The sequence below is a fragment of the Carcharhinus amblyrhynchos genome, chromosome 12 (assembly GCF_965287045.1).
Source record: "Carcharhinus amblyrhynchos chromosome 12, sCarAmb.v2.hapA, whole genome shotgun sequence".
NCBI lineage: Eukaryota > Metazoa > Chordata > Chondrichthyes > Carcharhiniformes > Carcharhinidae > Carcharhinus > Carcharhinus amblyrhynchos.
In genome coordinates this window covers 18557674-18575635 of record NC_137335.1, presented here as the reverse complement: position 1 = coordinate 18575635, position 17962 = coordinate 18557674, and the positions used below count along the sequence as shown (strand labels likewise).

Sequence of the window (17962 nt, the reverse complement as noted above, 5' to 3'; positions counted from 1 at the left end):
ACTGTACCTCTACCCTATCCATCCCCTTCATTATCTTATACATCTCTATAAGATCCCCCCTCATCCTTCTAAACTCCAATGAGTACAGACCCAGTCTATTTAGTCTCTCTTCATAGTCCAGCCCCCTCATCTCTGGTATCAGCCTAGTGAACCTCCTCTGCACTCCCTCCAAGGCCAAAATATCCTTGCGCAAAGGTTATCAAGTCTTAAAGGTACAGACAATGTGAGTGGAAAGAGGGCCAAGCACAGGTGAAAGAGATGTGTATGGTTTCCATTGAGGACAGTTAGTGAGATTTTGCAAGCCCAGGCAAGTCGTGGAGGTTGCAGATAGTGTGACATGAACCCAAGATCCCGGTTGAGGCCACGTGTGCGGAACTTGGCTGTCAGTTTCTGCTCAGTGATTCTGCATTGTCGTGTGTTGTGAAGGCTGCCTTGGAGAATGCTTATTCGCAGATCAGAGGCTAAATGCCTATGACTGCTGAGGTGTTCCCTGACTGGAAGCGAACACTCCTGCCTGGTGATTGTCAAGTGGTGTTCATCATCTGTTGTCATAGCATCTGCATGGTCTTCCCTCGGGACATCCTTTCCTGCAACGTATCAGGTAGACAACATTGGCCGAGTTGCAAGAGTATGTACCGAGTACCTGGTGGATGGTGTTCTCTTGTGAAATGGTGGCATCCGTGTCAATGATCCGGCACGTCTTGCAGAGGTTGCTGTGGCAGGGTTGTGTGGTGTCATGGTCACTGTTCTCCTGAGGGCTGGGTAGTTTGCTGTGGACAATGGTCTGTTTGAGATTGTGCGGTTGTTTGAAGGCAAGAAGTGGGGGTGTGGGGATAGCCTTGGCAAGATGTTCAACTTCACCGATGACATGTTGAAAGCTCCGGATAAGATGTCGTAGCTTTTCTGCTCTGGGGAAGTACTGGACGACGAAGGGTATCCTGTCCACTGTGTCCCGTGTTTGTCTTCTGAGAAGGTCGGTGTCATTTTTCGCTACGGCACTTTGGAACTGTTGATCCAGCTTCCACCCTAAACAAATTAAAGAAGCCAACCCCTATGGACATGCCCTCCGTATACACAGGATCTGCTCAGATGAGCAGGATCGCAATGGACGACAACTCCGCTTCATCCTGAGCCTCAATGTCTTCACCTTCAACAATCAATTCTTCATCCAGATGCACGGAACAGCCATGGGGACCAAATTCGCACCTCAATATGCCAACATCTTTATGCACAGGTTCAAACAAGACCTCTTTACCGCACAGGACCTTCAACAGATGCTATAGATACATTGATGACATTTTCTTCCTTTGAACGTATGGCGAACAATCATTGAAACAACTATATGATGACATCAACAAGTTCCATGGACCCTGGAACAACTCTCCTGAATCGGTTGCATTCTTGGACACATAGATCTCCATCAAGGATGGTCATGTCAGCACTTCACTGTACTGCAAGCCCACGGATAACCTCATGATGCTCCACTTCTCCAGCTTCCACCTTAAACACGTTAAAGAAGCCACCCCCTATGGACAAGCCCTCCATATACACAGGAACTGCTCAGATGAGAAAGATCGCAACAGACACCTACAGATGCTGAAAGATGCCCTCACAAGAACAGGATATGGCACTCGACTCATCGATCAACAGTTCCAGCGTGCCACAGCGAAAAACCGTGCTGACCTCCTCAGAAGACAGACATGGGACACGGCGGACAAAATACCCTTCATCATCCAGTACTTCCCCGGAGCAGAGAAGCTACAACATTTTCTCCGGAGCCTCCAACATGTCATTGATGAAGACGAACATCTCGCCAAGGCCATCCCCACACCCCCATTTCTTACCTTTAAACAACCACACAACCTCAAACAGACCATAGTCTGCAGCAAACTACCCAGCCTTCAGGAGAACAGAGACCATGACACCACACAACCCTGCCACAGCAACCTCTGCAAGACATGCTGGATCATCGACATGGATGCCATGATCTCATGTGAGAACAGCATCCACCAGATACACAGTACATACTCTTGCGACTCGGCCAACGTTGCCTATATGATAAGGAAAGCATGTCCTGAGGCATGGTACATTGGGAAGACCATGCAGATGCTACGAAAACGGATGAACGAACACCGCTCGACAATGATCAGGCAGGAGTGTTCCCTTCCAGTCGGGGAACACTTCAGCAGTCACGGGAATTCAGCCTCTGATCTTCAGGTAAGCGTCCTCCACGGCGGCCTTCACAACACACGACAACGCAGAATCACTGCGCAGAAACTGATAGCCAAGTTCCGCACATGAGGAGGGCCTCAACCAGGATCTTGGGTTCATGTCACACTATCTGTAACCCCTACCACTTGCCTGAGCTTGCAAAATCTCACTAACTGTTCTGGCTGGAGACAATACACATCTCTTTAACCTGTGCTGGGCCCTCTCTCCACTCACATCGTCCGTACCACTAATACTTGATTACCTGTAAAGACCCGCATTCCAACCATTATCTTGTAAATTGAGTTTGTCTTTGTATATGTCCTGTTTCTGAACACAAGTCCTCATTCATCTGATGAAGCAGCAGCGCTCTGAAAGCTTTTGCTGCCAAATAAACCCGTTGGGCTTTAACCTGGTGTTGTGAGACTTCTTACTGTGCTTACCCCAGTCCAATGCCGGCATCTCCACATCATAGCTTACCACAACCATCGAGGGTCATTTAAAATTAAGTACAAAATATCAATCACTGCCCGTGGAACTGAGTTTACAGCAGAGAAAGGAAGAAAACTGGGTAGGATTAAAGAAAGATAAATCAAATTGTCAAAAGGTTAACTTATGGGGGAAATAAACTTACCTCACTGTGAGGCAAAAATGTAATCTGGGTAGAACCTCCTCCAAGATCAAGTATTCCAGAAGTATTGTGCTTTGACCCTTGTAGGCTATCTAAAATAAAACAAGCTACAATGAACACTGAAAGTTTATCATATGGAAGAAGGAATTAAAAAGAACAGCACTGTGGGTGTACCTACACCATATGGACTGCAGCAGTTCAAAAAGGCAGCCCATCATCACCTTCTCAACCGCAGTTAGGGATGGACAGTAAATGCTGGCATAGCCACACACCATGAACAAATAAAATAAATGCATCATTTAATAAACTGCCTCTCAACATAAAAAAAATTGAATTATGAAAAGACTAGCCAGTCTCCATGGGTACTTTTCTCAGGTAACTTGAAGGATGAAGTAATCTGTTAATCAGGTCTATCCCTCCTATCACATACTTCCTCTCTGGGTGGGAAAGTTTGTCCAGGATCGGATAGAGATTAAATTATAATTATTGGACGTTTCTCTGGTCAAAGAAAATACAAATAAGTGGCACAGTGGTTAGCACTGCTGCCTCGCAGCACCAGGGACCTGGGTTCAAATACATCCTCAGGTGTCTGTGTGGAGTTTGCACTTTCTCCCAGTGTCTGTGTGGGTTTCCTCCCACACTCCAAAGATGTGCAGGATAGTTGATTGGCCCCTTAGTGTTAGGGTAAATTAGCAGGGTAAATACATGGGTTACCGGGATAGGGCATGGGTGAGATTGTTGTCAGTGCAGACTTGATAGGCCAAATGACCTCCTTGTGCACTGTAGGGATTCTATGAAATTCCTGCCAGAAGGCAAAGAGGAAACACTCTCCTTTCTGAAAACTGCAAACTCATTAGCAGCCAATCTGAGCCCAAAAGATTGACAACCATCCACACAATTTAGTCCAGTGGAACATTCGGATAAGAAGTTACAAACGGCTGAATAAGTCCAAGGAGAGTCAAGCTCAGGAGGGAAAGGGGGAGTTTATAGTAACTTTGATGTGGCCTCCATCTCAGGGAACTAGTTGCTAAAACAGCAAGCATGATGCCAGGCAGTGAAAGATTGGGTGGGCCAGGAGGGATTGGGAGAGACTCCCTGGGGTAATACTTTACTAGAGAGGGGGATAGGTCCAAAAATGTAGAAGGGAGAAAGTGGGGGAAAAAAATTCTTAAATATACAATGGAGGGGAAATTGAAATGAGTGGAAAGAAATTGTGCCATGCAGAGACGGTGTGACTGGAATGGTGTTGCCGAAGTAAAAAGCACATGATATACAGAGTATGTTTAATATATTATGACTGGAAAACAAGTAGGTCTCTTGTGGCAGTGTTTATGGATAGTATGGAAATTAGTGCTAATTGAGCTCTAATCTGGCCTGGTCCTTTAAGATGTGGAGATGCCGGCGTTGGACTGGGTAAACACAGTAAGACTCACAACACTAGTTTAAAATCCAACAGGTTTATTTAGTCCAACAGGCTTTTGCTACCAAATAAACCTGTTGGAATTTAACCCGGAGTTATGAGACTTCTTACTGGTCCTTTAAGCCCGTCACTTGTGCAGTCATGGGATTTGCAGGGGAAGCAATTAGGTTTATCATTATTGTTATAAAATTTAACAAAAGCTACTTGTAAATGTTATTAAAATCTGGTGCTAATACTTCAGTGCATTTCAACTGTGTAGAACAAGCAACCATTTGTATCATTCAACTGAAACTCTCTACAGACTATTGCTTACCTATTAAAAAGTTGACAGTAATCCAAGCAGAGATACCTGCAATTACAAGGCAATAGTTATGGGAAAATAAATGAAGAATCAGTAAGAGTATAGCATCTACTAATAAGACGACCCTTGGTGTCACATTTCACATGAAGTTTATCAGCAAAGCACTATAACAGCGACTAGCTTACACTGAGATGCCAAAATTCAATGCACAAAGTTTTAAGGCTTGGGAACAGAAGTGATGTGTTTTTAAATATGAACATTGAATTTATCTCACAATACAGAATCAAAGAGTGAAGCAAAAGTCACTCAACTCATGGTGCTTGTGCTGGCTTTTTGAAAATTATCCAGTTAACCCAATTCTTTTTCCTTCCCCTTTATTCTTGCAAAAATTTCACCAAGTATTTATCCAACTCTCTTTTGAAAGCTATTTTTGAATCTCCTTTAACCATCCTTTCAAACAGTACATTCAAGATATTGATAATTGCACAAAAAAAACCTGCTCTGTCACCTGGCTCTTTTGCCAATTATCTTAAATCTGCATCCTCAACTTACTGACTCTTCTATCAGTGGAAACAGCTTCTCCTTGTTAACTCTACCAAAACCATTCATGATTCGGAACAACTCCAGCAAACCTCCCCTTAGACATCTATGCTCTAAAGTGGTAAACCCCACTTCTGTAGCTTCCCCATTTCTGGTAACATTATAGTAAATCTCACTGATCTCTAATCCAAGATCTATGCAAAAAGATTTGTCTTATTTCAACCTAGACATATGATCAGTGGGTTTAGCTCTCAGATAATGCCAGGGAGAGGAACCTTAATAGTTCTGAGAAACTTGAAGTAATGAAACTTCTTCCTCGTCCCTCTTCCCTGTTGCAAAAACTCTCCTTCCCTCTGCATGCTTACTTTTCTGTATGTCTCTCTCTCACTTTTCTTTATTAAGTAACTATTTTTTTTTAAAGAAGAAAGCCTGTAACTGATAGATAACATATATTACTTTGGAGATAGAAATGAGGAAGCACAGTGATGAGATCAATGGGGAGTAGGGATTAAAAGGAAAGTGCCTGCGAGTTGCTGCAATATTAAAAGACAGATCAGGATCAGGGCCAGTAGTTGAGAGTGAACATTCTCAAGGAGGTTTGAACTACAAGGAAAGAATGCAGAAACTTGAGTTTTCAGACTTGGAGTGAGAGGTCACCTTACAGACTTACAAGCTAGATATTCAAGATCGATAATGGCATGGGACATAGCTCTTAAAAATTCTTTAAACTAAATTGCATGAGTAAGCCAAGGAGCCATGGGATCTTATTAATATAAGGTAAATTTAGGACTCAATATTAAGATTTTTTCAGAAAGACAAATCAATTTTTAGAATTGCCTTTGAAACACAAATATCCTGTTATCATTAAAGAGTCATTCAATTGGGAAAGGAAGGACTTTGAATGAGGATGAGATAATTGGTCTTCTTTATCTATGATTAACTTGTGATCCTTTGAATTCAGTGGCAGGGTTGCCTTATCATTTTTTACATGGTGTGGTAGTAACATTTTTCACACCATGGATTACTGGATTATCACTGTAGCAAAGTAAACAGCCAGCACTACTCCTCTTCCTGATATATAAGATCAGAGTTTGAATCTGGCTGAGTATCATGAGAGAAGTTAGATTTGATATTGTGGCACATCACTGTGTGACATCTGAAGTGCACTTGTTTAGACAGGAAGAAAGAAATGCAGAGAAAACATCTCAAAATAGCAATACCTGACTTTATGGGAGTATTTAAGCACAGGCCTACTTATGACTTAAGTACAAATACAACAGTTATGATTAAGAGCCAGTATCCTACCTTCATCAGATCCATCCATAATGCTAACACAACCATTCATTACAAGGAAAGGGCTCAACTGAAAGACTTCTTTTACCTAGGGAGAAAGGATTCAGTAAATGTACTGTACTTAATTAAAACATTTTTTCCATTAATTTTTGTTCCAGTTTTTCAATATACGACTAACAGAAAATAAACCCAGTACAGGGTACACCAAATTACAGTCAGTTCAAAAAAAGTTCTCTAACGCAAAAGGCTAACAGACAGCAGCTGACTAGATGACATTTACCCCAGTATACACATACACTTAGATAGCATACCGAGAGTAGTGCCAAAAGTCAAATACTTTTTCTTAAATAATAAGAGTTTCAACAGTTTTAAGGATTCAAATATGTTGTATTTTAAGCAGATTATGAAGGATTTTACAGTTAAGAAATACACTATGGGGGCTAGCTTACTGTTGCGCCCTGCGAGCTGATGGGTGGGGCAAGTCAGCACGATTGTGAGACAGCAGAGAAATCAGGTTTGCACCCGATTTCTTGCCTCTCACGATCTTAGTGGCACTGGATTCTTTTTTGGTAAGCTCATCCCCAATGTATAATTTCATATTTTTATAGTACAGCTTATAGAAGCAAAAGCATAAAAAGTTGAATATAATCAGAATTCAATTCAAGGTATCAGTACATATATAAAAGAAGTATAAATGAGCTTTGAAATTGCAACATGTCATCCAATTTAAAAAAAAACAGAATTATAATATCCAAGATGTCCTATTCTGAGTAAAAGGAATACCTGCACAGTTAACACACGGAAGTTTTGGAGGCGGTTACAATTACGCCCTGCGTAATTGTAACTGCGTAATGGAGGCACCATGCCGAGTACTTGGTTAGTGCTCAGGTTTTTGAGTTTGGTTTTGTTGATACTGGGTTCTATTTTATAACATGGCCAGCAGCTAATCACTAAAGCCCTTAACTCACAGATCCCTTTCTTCAGAGGCTAATACGTGTAATTTGCACTGCCAAAATTACAGTCTTTTTATTTTGTAGGAATGGGAAATGAAGGGTTTTAATATAATTAGGGTGACTGACTGCTGGGTTGGCTTGCAGAGTGTGCAAGAGTCATGATCAGAGTGCAGCATAAACAATAGATCAGCAAGTCAAATCAATATGGGTGGAAAAAAGGACAGTAAGACTCAGCAAACATGAGTATGATGAATTCATGTGCCTCCAAAACGTAGCTACACTAATGGATAGAGTATCAAATCAAGAAATAAGATCTTAAACAAAGCCAATGCAATAATCATGGAGTAATTTAATTTTCATGGACACTGGGCAAACAAAATCACCAGTGACTGCAAAGGCCAGGTTATTGAGTGTATTTAAGACAGAGATAGATAGCTTCTTGACTGGTAAGGGGATCAAAGGTTATGGGAAAAAGGTGGGAGGATGGGGTTGAGAAACTTATGAGGCATGATTGAATGGCACAGCAGACTTAATGGGCCAAATGGCCTAATTCTGCTCATACATCTTAGCGTATTAAGGTAGTCTCAAAGGCAACTTCATGCATTGTATTCTAAAGTTTCCTAGAAAAATATGTTGTAGAACCATCCAGGGAAGGGGCTTTGTATAATGAGAACGATGAATAATCTCAACCCATACCTCAGCTTTCCTACACACCATATACCCATGATTACTCCTTGGTACAGCCTCCTAATTTTAAATACCTTGCCCCGCCCATCAGTCCTACCAGCATATCATCTTTGTTCCAGCATCTTTTCAAAAAATTCACCCTGCTCAGTGTTTGACCTCCCAGCTTGCTGCATCCCCTAAATTTTAAAACATGGAGGTGATGGCATGCATCAACGAAGGGGCATATGTGAGAGTCTCATGGAGACAGCAAGAAGAGAGATTTAAAGGATGAGAAGGAAACAATTACTTCACTCAAACATGACTTTTAAAAAGTTTTTTTTCATATGAAGACATTCAGCAAATAGGTTAGTTTGCCTTAAGTTTGCTCAGATAAAAATGAGACAGAGAGAAATAGACACAATGTGAAAAGTATGGGACAGTCATACAGCTGGATCTGAGAAAAGGTGGAACATCAAGGTGGAGAGGGTGATACAACAGAAAGCACAGGAACACTTTCACATTGTGTAACTCTCTTAAATTGTCTGACTCTTCACCAATACAGTAAGAAGTCTCACAACACCAGGTTAAAGTCCAACAGGTTTATTTGTAGCAAACACCACTAGCTTTCAGAATTGGCTGTTCCTTCGTCAGGTGGATGGCAGTCCTATTGGACTGGTCTGTTTGGGGTTGTGCGGTTGTTTGAAGGCAAGAAGAAGGCAAGAAGGCAAGCCCACAAATAACCTCACGATGCTCCACTTCTCCAGCTTCCACCTCAAAACACGTTAAAGAAGCCATCCCCTAAAGACAAACCCTACATATACACAGAATTGGCTCAGATGAGGAGGATCACACCAGACACCAACAGACGCTGAAAGATGCCTTCATAAGAACGGGATATGACACTTGACTCATCAATTGACAGTTCCAATGCATTGCAGCAAAAAATTGCATCGGCTTCCTCAGAAGACAAATAGTGGACACAGCGGACAGGGTACGCTTTGCTTCATCGTCCAGTATTTCCCTGGAGCGGAGAAGCTATGACATCTTCTCTGGAGTCTTCAACATGTCATCAATGAAGACGAACATCTTGCCAAGGCCATCTCCACACCCCCACTTCTTGCCTTCAAACAACTGCACAACCTCAAACAGACTACTGTCCACAGCAAACTACCCAGCCTCCAGGAGAACAGTGACTATGGCGCCACACAACCCTGCCACAGCAACCTCTGCAAGACATGCCGGATCATTGACAAGGATGCCATCATTTTACGTGAGAACACCATCCACCAGGTACATGGTATGTACACTTGCAATTTGGCCAACATTGTCTGTCTGATATGCTGCAGGAAATGATGTCCCGAGACATGGTACATTGGAGAGACCATGCAGATGCTACAACAATGGATGAACGAACATCGCTTGACGATCTCCAGGCAAGAGTGTTCTCTTTCTGTTGGGGAACACTTCAGTGGTCACAGGCATTTGCCTCTGATCTTCGGGTAAGCATTCTCCAAGGCAGTCTTCATGACATATGACAACACAGAGTCACTGAGCAGAGACTGATAACCAAGTTCCGCGCACGAGGATGGCCTCAAGCGGGATCTTGAGTTCATGTCACACTATCTGTAACCCCCACGACTTGCCTGGCCTTGCAAAATCTCACTAACTGTCCTGGCTGGAAACAATACACATCTCTTTAACCTGTGCTTAACCCTCTCTCCACTCACATTGTCTGTATCTTTAAGACCTGATTGCCTGCAAATACTCGCATTCCAACCATTATTTTGTAAATTGAGTTTGTGTCTTTATATGCCCTGTTTGTGAACAGAATTCCCACTCACCTGATGACGGGGCAGTGCTCCAAAAGCTGCAGCTTGTGCTACTAAATAAACCTGTTGGACTTTAACCTGGTGTTGTGAGACTTCTTACTGTGCTTACTCCAGTCCAACGCTGGCATCTCCACAACATTTATTGCCCATCCCTAATTGCACTTGTTCAAAGGACTGTTGAGAGTCAATCACATTGCTGTGGCTCTGGAGTCACATGTAGGCCAGACCAGATAAGGATGGCAGATTTCCTTCCCTAAAGGACATTAGTAAACCAGATGGGTTTTTCCAACAATGGTTCCATGGTCACGAGTAGATTCTTGGTTCCAGGATTTTTTTTATTATACGGAATTCAAATTCCACTATCTAACAAGGCAGGATTTGAACCCAGGTCCCCAGAGCTCTAGTTGAGTTTTTGGATTAATAGTCTTAGCAGCAAGAAACTTTATATACCCATTTTGGGAATGAATGAAGTACAAAAAGAATCAATTTGTGAGAGTAATGCTTAAGGGTTACAACACCTAAAGTCATGATTCTAGTTACACATTATTCATTTCTCCAAAACAAGCTATACAAAATTATGTAAATTCTTGAAATCATTGATTTGTTTTCATGTTAGTAAATAGCATAAGAAGGTTATTTATTGGAATTACCTTATCCAACAATTGCTGGGCTTTTACTCCTGGCAACAGGCGTAACCCAGCAGTAGCTTTTAGTACTAAAGGTGTGCTTGCCCAAAGGTCTCTTGGAACTGACTCTTTGGCAATGTCCAGTAGCTCCTGAATACCTTTCATAGCCTGTAACACACAAACCATATGTATCCAATGTTAAACAAACCTCAGATACAAAGAATGTCATTCTGATAGGGAAGTTTCAGTGGCAATTAAACATTATTTTTTGTTGTTTAGATAAAATGCATACACTATTCTTGCCAATGAATTGAGTTATAAAATTTAGTATCTCAGTATAAAAATTAAACTCAATTCCACAGAGTGATGTTAAGTACCCAGACATTTTCCACATAGCAGTACACTTTCATTTCCTTAACTAATGTATATTTCATTTATGATTAGAAATTCTGGTGGTTCAGGTCTGGCTTTTCAATAAGGATGTTGTGTTTCTGAGTAGCTTTACATAATTACTTCACAGTCTTCATACTTTAAACCAATGTTTTAATGTTACAGAATTTTAAAAAATATTGTCCCTATGGTGTGAGCATTCAGATGACCTGAAAAGGCAGCATTTATTGTTCATTGTTAGTTGAACCTGAAAGGCTGTGGTGGCCTTCTTGAACTGACGGAGCCCATGTATTGAAGACGCTCAAATGGTTGGTGGCGTTCCGGCAAATAGGGTACAGGTGAAGGCTAGGATGAAGGCACTTTATCTGAATGCACGAAGCATTCGGAATAAAGTGAATGAGCTGGTGGCGCAGATCAGCACAAATGGATATGATCTGGTGGCCATTGCAGAGATGTGGCTGCAGGGTGACAGGGACTGGGAGCTGAATGTACAGGGGTATCAAGTGTTTAGGAAGGATAGGTGGGAGGAAAAAGAGGGGGACGTAGCTCTGCTGATTAAGGATAGCATTAGGGTGGTAGTAAGGGATGATATAGGAGCCAAAGAGCAGAAAGTGGAATCGTTGTGGGTGGAGATTAGGAACAGCAAAGGGAGGAAGACGCTGGTGGGTGTCGTCTATAGGCCCCCAAGTAATGATCTGGAGGTGGGGCGGGCTATTAACGCGGCTATTAAATGCGGCGTGCAGGAATGGAACGGCGATAATTATGGGGGATTTCAATCTACATATTGATTGGTCGACCCATGCTGGATGCGGTTGGCTTGAGGAAGAGTTCTTGGAATGCTGCCGGGTTAGTTTCCTTGAACAGTGTGTTGGAGCCGACGAGGGAGCGAGCTATCTTGGATCTGGTGTTATGTAATGAGGCAGGTAGAATTAGGGTCCTTGTGGTGAAAGATCCTCTTGGGAAGAGTGATCATTGTACGGTGGAGTTTCTGATGCAGATGGAGGAGGAGAAAGTGGGTTCCCGGACCTGTGTCCTTTGTTTGAACAGAGGGGAGTACAATAGGATGAGAGAGGAATTGGCGAATGTTGATTGGGAGAGCACATTGGAAGGTAGGTCTGCTGAGGAACAGTGGAGGATCTTTAAGGAGAGCTTTCTTGGTGCTCAGCAGAAATTTATTCCGATGGTTAAAAAGGGTCGTAGGAGGAGAGATAATCAGCTGTGGATAACGAAGGAGGTAGAGTATTAAATTAAAAGCGGATGCGTTTAGAGTAGCTAAGAGTAGTGGGTGGGAAGAGGATTGGGAGAGGTTTAAATGTCAACAAAGAATGACGAAGAAGTTGATAAAGAAGGGTAGGATAAACTATGAAGCTGGGCTAGCGCTAAATATAAAAAAGGATAGTAAGAGTTTTTGTAAATACATAAAAAGGAAGAGGCTGGCTAGGGTGAATGTTGGACCCTTAGAGGATGAGAGGGGGGACTTAGTGGTAGGGGATGGAGAAATGGCTGAGGCCTTGAATAGCTTTTTTGTTTCGGTCTTCACGGAGGAGGACGTGAATAGTTTGCCGGGTGTTAGCGATGGAAAGATAGTAGGAGTGGAGGGCCTGAATGACATTATTGTTACTAGAGAGGCAGTGCTTGACAGACTGGAGGGACTGATTGTGGACAAGTCCCCAGGACCGGATGGAATGCATCCAAGGGTTCTGAAAGAAATGGCGGAGGTGATAGTGGATGCCTTGATGATTATTTTCCAAACCTCGCTGGATTCCAGGGAAGTGCCGGAAGATTGGAAAATGGCTAATGTTACGCCGTTGTTTAAGAAGGGTGGCAGGCAAAAGGCAGGGAATTATAGGCCGGTTAGTTTAACGTCTGTTGTAGGTAAAATGTTAGAATCCGTGATCAAGGAGAAAATAGTGAGGCACCTTGAGGAGAATTGTTTGATAGAGCAGATGCAGCACGGTTTCCTTAAGGGGAAGTCGTGTCTGACGAATTTATTGGAGTTCTATGAGGATGTGTCTAGGGCGGTGGATAGAGGAGAGCCGGTAGATGTGGTGTTTCTTGATTTTCAGAAGGCATTTGATAAGGTGCCGCACAAGAGGTTATTACAGAAGGTTAGGGGGCATGGAGTTGGGGGTAGGGTGTTAGCATGGATAGAGGATTGGCTGTCAAATAGGAGGCAGAGAATGGGGGTCAATGGGTGCTATTCGGATTGGCGGTTGGTGACTAGTGGAGTGCCCCAGGGGTCAGTGCTGGGGCCTCCGCTATTTACCATTTATATAGATGATCTGGAGGAGGGAACCGAGTGTATGGTGTCGAAATTTGCTGATGACACCAAGATTGGTGGAACGGCAAATTGTGCGGAGGGTGTGGACAGTCTGCAGAAGGATCTAGATAGGCTGGGCGAATGGGCCAGCAACTGGCAAATGGAATTTAATGTTAGCAAGTGTGAAGTTGTCCACTTTGGTAGGAATAATGGTAGGAAGGACTATTACTTACATGGTGAAAAACTGCAGCAGGCAACAGTGCAGAGGGACCTCGGGGTCCTTGTGCATGAGTCGCAAAAACCCAGCCTGCAGGTGCAGCAGGTGGTCAGGAAGGCAAATGGGATGCTGGCCTTTATAGCGAAGGGGATTGAATATAAAAGTAGGGAGGTCTTGCTGCAACTGTACAGGGTACTGGTGAGGCCGCAACTGGAGTACTGTGTGCAGTTTTGGTCGCCGCACTTACTCTAGGATATTTTGGCCTTGGAGGGAGTGCAGAGGAGGTTTACTAGGCTGATACCGGAGTTGAGGGGGTTGAATTATGAGGAGAGGCTGAATAAACTAGGCTTGTACTCGTTAGAGTTTAGAAGAATGGGGGGGATCTCATTGAGACATATAAGATGATGAATGGGTTGGATAGGATAGAGGTGGAGAGGCTCTTCCCGCTCAGAAAGGACAGTAGGACTAGAGGGCACAGCCTCAAGATAAGGGGGGGTGGTTTAGAACGGAGTTGAGGAGGAACTTCTTCACTCAAAGGGTGGTGAATCTCTGGAATTCTCTGCCTGTTGAAGTGGTGGAGGCTGCCTCGCTAAATATATTCAAGACGCGGGTTGATGGGTTTTTGATAAGAGAGGGGATTAAGGGTTATGGGGAGAGGGCGGGAAGGTGGAACTGAGCCACAACAGATCAGCCATGATCTTATTGAATGGCGGGGCAGGCTCGAAGGGCTAGATGGCCTACTCCTGCTCCTATTTCTTATGTTCTTATGCTCCCCAGAGTGCTGTTGGTTTATGGAGTTCTGGAATTTTGTCCCCGTGACAATGAAAGAATTGTGAAATATGTACAAGTCAGGACAATGACAGACTTGGAGGGGAAGAACGCGGAGATAATTTACAAGGCTCACTTGTGCAGTTTCTCTGAGATAGGAACTAGAGTATAAAATTTTCAGTGTTTGCATACTTGTGAACTCAGATTCTGAACTAGAGGAAAATGCCAGGATATTCATTTCTGGGGCAATATTACACAAAAGTGCTACTAAAAACGATTATCCAAATTCAAAATGCATTAATTAAAAAATTCTTAATATACAGTATTTCACACAAAGCCAGACTATTCAAACTTTTGTCACTAACACGGTGCTAAATTCCAGCCCAAATATAACTTTTCCATTCTGCACATCTAATCAACAAGAACAGCCTTTAAACAAAGGCCTATTCCATTTGGGCGATGATGTTAGGTTCTTCAAAGTTGAACGCTAGCAAACATATTAAAAATGTTGTTATGGACTGACTATCTTATTGAAGCATTTCCAGTCAACTTGATTTGTATTGAGAAAAAATAATGTGATCAATACTCTGTCCTTTCCTGTACTATCCTGTTAAAAAAACAATTTGTTGCAGCTTTAGGCATCAGCCAAGCTTTTGACTGGGTCAGGATTATGGATTATATGGACAAACAAAACTGGAAAATAAGTTTAGAGTAAAACTTCAGCAGAATTCTGGGGAATGATGAATCAAAATGTCAAATATAATGACTAAAGTTACAGGTATACAGTTATGATATTAGAGGTTTTAAGGACAACTGCTTTAAAAGCATATTTCATTTTTAAACATTTACATTGAGTTTGAAAACCATTTACAAAATGGGAAGTATGAACAGACAACATGACACCTTCTTATTCAAACACTGTCAGATTCACCTCTCTAAGCTGGCTATGAAGAGTCATTAAGAAATGCCAAGGCCCCTTCAGGGACGCCCATTTAATTCTACAAAGTCTAAATAACAGCCATTTCACTTCTGAGGGAACAGGAAACAGGAAGATACTTCAAAATATTTTAACATAATTAACTTCTTTGACTGGTGGAACAATGCTTCATCAAAATTAACAGCAGCCATTTTAAATTCTGGAGCTGTATAAAATCTGTTTGAAAACAGTCATTTTGCATGCAGAACCTCAGGATGAACTCAGAGATAATTTCAGAGAGGGTTCTTGGCCAAGGGAGGACAGAGAGGAAGATATTAAGAACTTAATTGGAGATCTGCCAAAAAGAATCCAGGCAATCTGCAAGTGCTATAACCACAGAATTAATGAGAAATACGAAATCTCTCTCCCAAAGACCTGCTGACTTGTCGAGTACATCTGCAAAGACAAATCTCCAAACTGCCGATGGCAAAAGCCATTGTGAAATCAAATATCAATTTTTAAATCCTTCAATTCTGAAAGAAAGAACTCAAGCAACTGACCCACAATGATATCCCACAAGGTCTGATTTGAAATCTAATTTTTAAGTATATTTCTATTTTTGTCTGCTTTTAATCTTTATCTGCATTTAATCACTTTATTTAAATAACTTTCAATAGTAGTTTTTATAAAAGACTAACCTTTATCTTGTTTAAGACCTAAGTTTGTCTGTTAGGTAATTTTCAAATTGATCCACTCAAATTAAAAGAGGACTGCATACACAAGGTAAATAATTAATTCTTGAACCACTTTGAGGAAACACCTTTTTCTGAGATTGGGACACTAATCTATTAAATACCTTATGGCATCATTCTAATGAAGAACAGGGAGGTTCCCCCCACTCCTCATCAATATTTATTTTTCAACCAGCATTCTTTTTAAAATCGGGTCATTATATTGCTGCTTATGGGACCTTGGTGAGTGCAAATTGGTTGCCATGGTTTCTCTATGTTACAACAGTGACAGTATTTCAGAAGTATTTCATTTGCTGGAAAGTACTAGGATGCCCTGAGGTAGAGTGAGATGTGATATAAATGCAAACCTTACTGAAAACTAATTAAGTTTGTTCAGTTTTTCTTGGCAAAAATCTGAGGTTGTATGCAAAGGGATTTAAACAATGGGCATACTGATTTTAGATCAACAAACTGTAAACCAACAGTTGCAACGGCAACCTTGCTGGGCATAATTTTCAAATAAGGTGCATAAAATGGAACAGCAATGGATAATCAACAAATAATTCAAAGGCAAGCGGACCATAAACCTCGATAGAAGCAGGTTTTAAAAGCATTTCAAATAAATGTCGGATATAACTGAGAATGGGCAGACAAGATCAGAGTAACTGACCAGAAGACAAATGTTCAACTTGGTTTTATGAGTTCTGTCAGTGTTGCTTAAATAGGATAAACCTTTAGGCAAGACCGTAATCTTCTGAATGTATAAACATACAAAATAGGAGCAGAACTAAGCCATTTGGCCCCTTGAGCCTGTCCCACTATTCAATAAGAATTCCTTTGAATTCCATATTCCAACTTTCCTGATAACCCTTGATTCCCTTGCCTAACAAGAATCTATCTACCTCCACATTAAAAATGTTCAATGACCCTGCCTCCATCACCTTCTAAGATCCAAAGTCACGCAACCCTCAGAAAAAAAATTCTCTTGTGTGTCCAAAAAGGGTGACTCCCAATTTTACAACAGTGTCCCTAGTTCTGGGCTCACCCTCACCCACTGGAGGAAACCTTGTCAAGACTGTTCAGGACCTAATATCCCTCATTCTTCTAAATTCCAGTGGAAACAAGCTCAATTTGTCCAATCTTTCCATAAGACCATAAAACATAGGAGCAGGATTAGGCCACTTGGCCCACTGAGTCCGCTCTGCCATTCAATCATAGCTGATATTTTTCTCATCCCCATTCTCCTGCCTTTTCCCCATAACCCTGATCCCCTTATTAATCAAGAACCTATCTATCTCTGTCTTAAAGACACTCAATGACCTGGCTTCCACAGCCTTCTGCGGCAAAGAGTTCCATAGATACACCACTTTCTGGCGGAAGAAATTCCTCCTCATCTTTCTTTTAAAGGATCGTCCCTTCAGCCTGCGGTTGTACCCTCTGGTTCTAGTTTTTCCTACCAGTGGAAACATCCACTCCATGTCCACTCTATCCAGGCCTCACAGGATCTGTAAGTTTCAATAAGATCCCTCCTCATCCTTCTAAACTTCAATGAATATAGACCCAGAGTCCTCAACTGTTCTTCATACGACAAGCTCTTCATCCCAGGGATCATTCTGGTGAACCTCCCCTGGACCCTTTCTAAGGCCAGTATATGCTTCCTTGGATAAGGGGTCCAAAACTGCTCACAATACTCCAAATGGGGTCTGACCAGAGCTTTATACAACCTCAGAAGTACATCCCTGACCTTGTATTTCAGCCCTCTCGACATGAATGTTAGCAATGCATTTGCCTTCCTAACTGCCGACTGAACCTGCACGTTAACCTTAAGAGAATCTTGAGCAGGGACTCTCAAGTCCCTTTGTGTTTCTGATTTCCCTAAGTATTTCCCCATTTAGAAAATAGTCTATGCCTTCATTCCTCCTTCCAAAGTTCATAACCTCACACTCTCCCACACTGTATTCCATCTGCCACTTCTTTGCCTCCTCTCCTAATCTGTCCAAGTCCTTCTACAGCCCTTCCCCCACGTCTTCGATGCTACCTGTCCCTCTACATATCTTTATATCATCTGAAAACTTAGTAACAGTGCTTTCATTCCCTTCTTCCAAATCGTTAATGTATATTGCGAAAGGTTGTGGTCCCAGCACCGACCCCTGAGGCACATCACTAGTCACCGGCTGCTATCCTGAAAAAGACCCCTTTATCCCCGCCTTCTG

General features: G+C 42.1%; 1 protein-coding gene across 2 annotated transcripts in view; it reads right to left on the bottom strand.

Moving 5' to 3' along the window:
- entpd6 (ectonucleoside triphosphate diphosphohydrolase 6) overlaps window positions 1-17962 on the bottom strand; it is a 57004-nt gene that overhangs the window by 22201 nt on the left and 16841 nt on the right. For both annotated transcript variants that reach the window (XM_080200135.1, XM_080200136.1), the window contains exons 4-7: window positions 10492-10635; window positions 6406-6481; window positions 4573-4608; window positions 2843-2931 (exon numbers count right to left, since the gene is read on the bottom strand). In XM_080200135.1, coding sequence (XP_080056261.1) covers window positions 2843-2931; window positions 4573-4608; window positions 6406-6481; window positions 10492-10635 — 345 coding nt within the window. The remainder of the gene's footprint in view (window positions 1-2842; window positions 2932-4572; window positions 4609-6405; window positions 6482-10491; window positions 10636-17962) is intronic.